General features: G+C 31.4%; 1 protein-coding gene across 2 annotated transcripts in view; it reads left to right on the top strand.

Moving 5' to 3' along the window:
* The window catches only part of LOC144834499 (WD repeat and SOCS box-containing protein 1-like), a 215,216-nt gene that overhangs the window by 1,500 nt on the left and 207,716 nt on the right, over window positions 1-6,000 (top strand). For both annotated transcript variants that reach the window (XR_013610977.1, XM_078689325.1), the window contains exons 2-7: window positions 990-1,173; window positions 2,004-2,239; window positions 2,774-3,003; window positions 4,281-4,453; window positions 4,637-4,750; window positions 5,331-5,441. Coding sequence is in view for 1 of the 2 variants with exons in the window: in XM_078689325.1 (XP_078545451.1) it covers window positions 990-1,173; window positions 2,004-2,239; window positions 2,774-3,003; window positions 4,281-4,453; window positions 4,637-4,750; window positions 5,331-5,441 (1,048 nt within the window). In the remaining variant the exon portion in view is untranslated. The remainder of the gene's footprint in view (window positions 1-989; window positions 1,174-2,003; window positions 2,240-2,773; window positions 3,004-4,280; window positions 4,454-4,636; window positions 4,751-5,330; window positions 5,442-6,000) is intronic.

Below are 6,000 nucleotides of genomic sequence, written 5' to 3'. Positions count from 1 at the left end.
CATGACCTCGTTTTTCTTGATATGACCTTGCCATTATTAATTTATCAGGAAATATTTATGAACTTGATCCATAGTGTTGACTAAAGATAAATATAATAATTTTATTTCAAAAGGAAAAGTCTATTTTACAATAATTGATAAATACATTTATAAGATAATTTTTATATAATAATTAGATTACTGTACTTAATTGAAATCCACACTACCGTTTTCCACATTACCTGTACAGTATTTACAAGCCTGTAGGCAGGATTTTTAGAAAGAGGTTCTTTTTTCCTCATAAAAACAAATAAAATAAATTTAGGCCTATTTATTAGTATTAGTAGATGAAATTAATTTATCTGCTGGCTAGGTATAGGATTGGACAAAAAATTGTCATGAGTTAGGCCTATTTACTAGCACTTTCGCTGATGGTCTCTGAAAATATGGTTGTTTCAAACCCTACAAACCCCGGCTACGGGCTTGATTTATTTTAGACAAATTTAGGAATCTCCAGGTACTTTTTTGTCAGATTACAGACTTATTGGTATTGTAGTCTACCTGTAGTTTTACAATTTGTTCTACACTTTATAAAATTGTTATAAACTACCCTTACACACAGTATTTGATTGAAGCTTAAAAGGTCAATTTGTGACCTCAATAAACTATCCATGGAACTCGGCCAAAAATTCGGCACTTGGTGAACGTGCACAGCATAATGTATGCCTAGTGTAGAACTGTAAATAGGATCAGCTCTAACGGAAACAGAATGACTTCCATAATTTAATGCAAATGTAAAAAGATTTCCTATAGTTCAACAGAATGACTTTTGTAATTTAATGCAAATGTAAAATGATTTCCTAATTGTTATTGTCTATGCTAGATAAAGTAATTATTGGTAAATTATGTATATAAAATTAAAAAGATTTCATAATGAATCCTACAGTATGTATGGTAAATAAAGTGAAAACGTGTATTAAAATTTACACTATTAATTGTTTGATTTTCAGCCCAAGCGCCTGTTATATGCGAACTAAGAAACAACAGACCAACTGCACAGGTTCTACGATCTTTAGATACTAACCACTACGAGACATGGCATGTCGCATTCTCACACAATTGTAAATATTTTGCCTGGTCATGTGGTAATAGAGTAGTGAGACTTGTACAGTGGAACAAACAAAAGACCAAAGTGTAAGCTTCTTTTACATTGTTTTTTGTTTTGTTTCTATTGACTGTGAATAATTGTGGCACTAATTAAAGGGATCATGTCAACATGACTACAGTTACTGCAGTAACTATATCTTACTGCAATAATGTGTGATTATAGTCATTTTCAATGTAGAAGTAAATGAAGGTACAGTAGTCATTATAATAAGTTACATGTATGTATGATTACACACAATATACTTGCTAAATAATTGCATAAATCGGTTCAACTATAGAATACATTTGACATGGTCCCTATATGAAATTGAGTATTATTGTTATTATTATAATATAAGGAAAAAATAAAAAAGCAATCCTGATAATTTATAAAAATAAATTATCTACTAATTAGGTGATTTTATTATTATTATGTGACATAGATAAACTTTTTTCGTCAATAATTTAACATTTTCAAAAACTGTCTTCCTTATCAAGATATTTTTTTTTTTTTTTTTTTTTACCTTATTTAATGAAGGTGATCCATCCAGCTATTGCTGATCATTAGGGACCCTCAGAGGTTCACAAGACAAACATATACACAAGATGCTCTACATAAACAAAGTCTTATTACAAGTCTTTGGGAGTGAATTAATTTGGTCCTTAGAAAAAATCCTGACATGTGACGGGACTTGAACCCAGGACCCTTGGAGTGGTAGCCAAGCATCATAACCACCAAGCCACAACTCCAATTTATTATTAAGATTAAGAAGAGAGTATAGTTATAACATGGGCCTATAAACTAATTTATAATAGGTCCATGGTTATAAGAAATATATTTAAAAATAATTATGTGTATGTATTACAATTTATTTTAGAGGTTGGAATAATGACGGTTCTAGGATCGTTGCAGACCAAAATGGATCTCCAAAGCCATGGAAACAAATTGATTGTCCAGACTTTGTACACTCAATAGCGTTTGGTTCATCAGTGCCGCGGAAGAAGTGGAGGAATGTCAAAGTGTACCATAAATACAATTATGAAAGTGAAAATGAGCTTATCCTGGCGATAGGTTTACAGAATGGAAAAATACTCACTTATGATGTAACAAGAGGTACTACAGTGTGTTATATAAGAAAAAGATTATGTTTAAACTCAAAACTGAAATTATTTATTAAGAATTCAAATCTTCAAAAATTGATCACATTTGTCTATCCCTATTCCTTGTTAAATTGTTGAATCTCCAATGTGTCTCCTTTGTTCATGGATCAAATACTGAAGAACCATTACATAGGTCACCTTCAGAATACAAAGCTCTTATTTGTATGTGATAAACCCATTCTGAAGCTCTGTCTACACTATCAAACTTTATGACAACAAAATGTGATGTACCCATATATGGACATGATGATATCATATCACTACCATATTTGGGTACATCATTACCATAATTTGAGCACATCACACTTGTTTGATAGTGAAGACAAGGATTAATAATTATGTGAGATGATAACAACCCTTATTAAGTTATACTTTGTTATCTGTATTTTATTTCTTGTGTATATATATTTTATTGTCTTTTTGAAACATATAAATTGCATTATTTTATCTGGTGAATATAGTAAATTAAAATGTTAATTTCTGTCAGAACAAAAACTAGTGTTGGCTGATCACCATGAAACCATAACAGACCTTCGGTTCGCGCCCGATGGCAGCTTGATCCTGCTCTCGGCGTGCAAAGACCGAACGTTAAAAGTATGGGACATGAAAGATGATGGTAACATGATCGTCACGCTGAAAGGCCACACACGACCGGTTCGTGGATGTGGCTTGTCACATGATGCATCACTGCTTGCATCGGTTGGTGATGGCTGTGCGGTACGTTTCTATGTTTTTAATTAACCTTTTCTAAATTTACCAATATTTCAAATTAGGTGTGAACCACTCAGCTCATCCCACACAATTAACTAACTCTAAATGGTGTCATGAAAACTTTCAATAAAAAACAATTACATTATTAATTTTTTGATGAATACTGGTACAGTATACTGTATAATATTAAGCCATTTCTGTACAATATTTCTTGTAATTAAATCTCTTAATTTGAATTATCTGCAGCATATATTTACATAATGTACTTTATACAAATGTTGTTGGTAGGATTTTTTTTACGGCTAACACTAATATTTTTAATGGTATTTGCAAATTTAAATGGTCTTAATATCATGTAGTATGGATTATGTTGCCTAGTAACAACCATTGTTGATAATTGTATTTTGTTTAGCTATAACCTTGACAATATGCTACTAACTTGTTATGTAATGAGAATTCTAAAATTATTACAGCATAATAAACATACATTAAATGACTCTTGTAACAAAATTAGTGTTATTAGTATAATCATGGTACAATTATTTTAATAATATACTATTAGTAGTATTATAGTTAAAATTATAGCCTTTTAAAATTATTATAGTACTATAGTAGCCACATTCAGTTGTACAATTACAGTAATTTAGGATCCATTCAAAATTATTCTACTGAAGTTATTATATTATACATTTAACAAAATTGTAAGTATCTTTTTTCTCCAAGTTTTGTATTCAAACACACAGTTTTTACAGTGACTGCCTGATAAACTTTAATTAAAGAAACTAAAAAAAAAAAGAAATGCAGTATAGTAAGGGATCATTTTTAAATTATAATACTGCAGTTACTACAGAAAGTACAGAATACAGAATCTTTATTCGTCCAATATGGAAATTTGTTTTGTTTACAAGCTCAGACAAACAATTAAAAATAATATAAAAAGTCATAGGTATACAAAAATATACATATTACAAAAAGTGTAATACAGTATATAACATTTAAAAAATGGATAAAATCAGAAAAAAAAAGAATACAAAAATAGTTTGTTCCAATGTAGAAGTTTATAAGGCAGTCATGGAAATAAAAAAAAAAAAATACATGTTAATTAAACAGTAAAAAAATATATAATTATTGTAGAATAATTTGTCCATTCAGCCCCTGTCTGTAGACAGACGAACAGGCATCGTTTGGTGGCAGCACTGGACATGAAGGGACCCTTAGTTGTGGTGGTCGTCGCAGGTTATTCCCCCCATTTACATTTACAACTAAAATGTTTTTTTTTTCAGGTACTATTATGGGATATGAAGACATACAAGAAAATAAGGAAGTTAACTGGTCATTACAACGATGTTGTAGCCTGTGAGTTTTCGTCTGATGGTGCTTTACTGGTCACTGCTTCTCGTGATACCAAGGCGATTATTTGGGATCCGCATCTGGGCATCGTACTGAAAGAGTTCTTGTGAGTTTTAAGACTTTTAGTTTTTTAAATATACTGTAAGCAGGCCTGACTGTAAGCATTAGATTTATGCCAACTAGAATCTGACCTAGTTTGCTTTAGATTTTGTTAAAAACTGTTGTCCACTTGTAAACCTTATATGAATTATCTTAACTATTTTTGACAATAATGTTTGTTTTGTTTCAGCCATATGTCCCCACCACCACCAAAAATTCTTGCTGGTGGCGCTAATCATACGTGGTTACGAGACGTAGCGTTCTCGCCGTTTGGTACGCACATTATGACTGTTGCAGATGACAAGTATGTAGCTCTCACATCATCCACCATTCATTGTTATCACTATCATTATTGTTATGATCATTGTTGTCACTATATCATTGTTGTCACGATCATTGTTGTCACTATATCATTGTTGTCACTATATCATTGTTGTCACTATATCATTGTTGTCACGATCATTGTTGTCACTATATCATTGTTGTCACTATATCATTGTTGTCACTATATCATTGTTGTCACGATCATTGTTGTCACTATATCATTGTTGTCACTATATCATTGTTGTCACTATATCATTGTTGTCACTATATCATTGTTGTCACGATCATTTGTACACTGTACACTACTAAAACTGTACATAAGTCAACTATTTTTATATCAGATTATTTTGTACCAATGACAAATTAGATAATTTCAAAAGCAAATTACTGAAAAAATGACAATATGTGGGCATCAGTGGGCTAATCTCAATGGAGATATAAATTGGTCTTTATTGCAAAATCAATCATAATGTAATGTAGCTTGAAGGCTAAAACCACAATATTTACATAATTGATAGGGCATTGTAAAAATATAAAGACAAATATATTTTTTTTTCTAGTCAATGTCGTTTTTGGAATGTTTTTGACAACAGTAGTCCTAAGTTTGTTACTGTTTTACCAGATAGTATCAGTTGCTGTTTCTCTCCTGATGGTCGAGTTGCAGCTGTTGGGTAAGTTTAGTTACACAGCCACTTCTTTCACATCGCGCCCAGATTCGGTCCGGCGCCTTGAGAAGGTTATGCGTTGAGCGTGCTTTCACATAGAGCACAAATTCGGTTATCTGTTGTCAAGCGAGGTCATTCATGGTTCACTGCTGATTGGACAAAAGAAAATAATTGTACGATTTGAGAAAACAAATAGCTTTTTGATCCATCGCTACGAATTTGGAGCCTGAATCAGGTACGGATTCATTCGAATCTTATGAATTTGATGTGAACGATCTTATGCTTTACCACCGAACCCATTTTCCACGATATTTTTCTCAGGGCACCGGACTGAATCCGGGTGCGATGTAAAAGCAGAATTACCCTTAATACAAGTTACATTTAAAAAAAACCTACTTAAAAATGGCATTTTAAAAGACACTTAAAAATGAAAGTTAAAACTTTTAAAATGACATAAAATGTTATAATATATTTTAAAGTTAATTAACACAAGCAATAACATTCCAATTCTAAATCTTCTTCAGCACATTAAAAAACACTTAAATGACATTATTAATTTTTTTTC

The sequence above is a fragment of the Antedon bifida genome, chromosome 2, assembly GCF_963402885.1.
Source record: "Antedon bifida chromosome 2, ecAntBifi1.1, whole genome shotgun sequence".
In the NCBI taxonomy this organism is placed as follows: Eukaryota; Metazoa; Echinodermata; class Crinoidea; order Comatulida; family Antedonidae; genus Antedon; species Antedon bifida.
The sequence above is the reverse complement of the archived record's forward strand: the minus strand, read 5'-3'. Positions and strand labels throughout refer to the sequence as shown.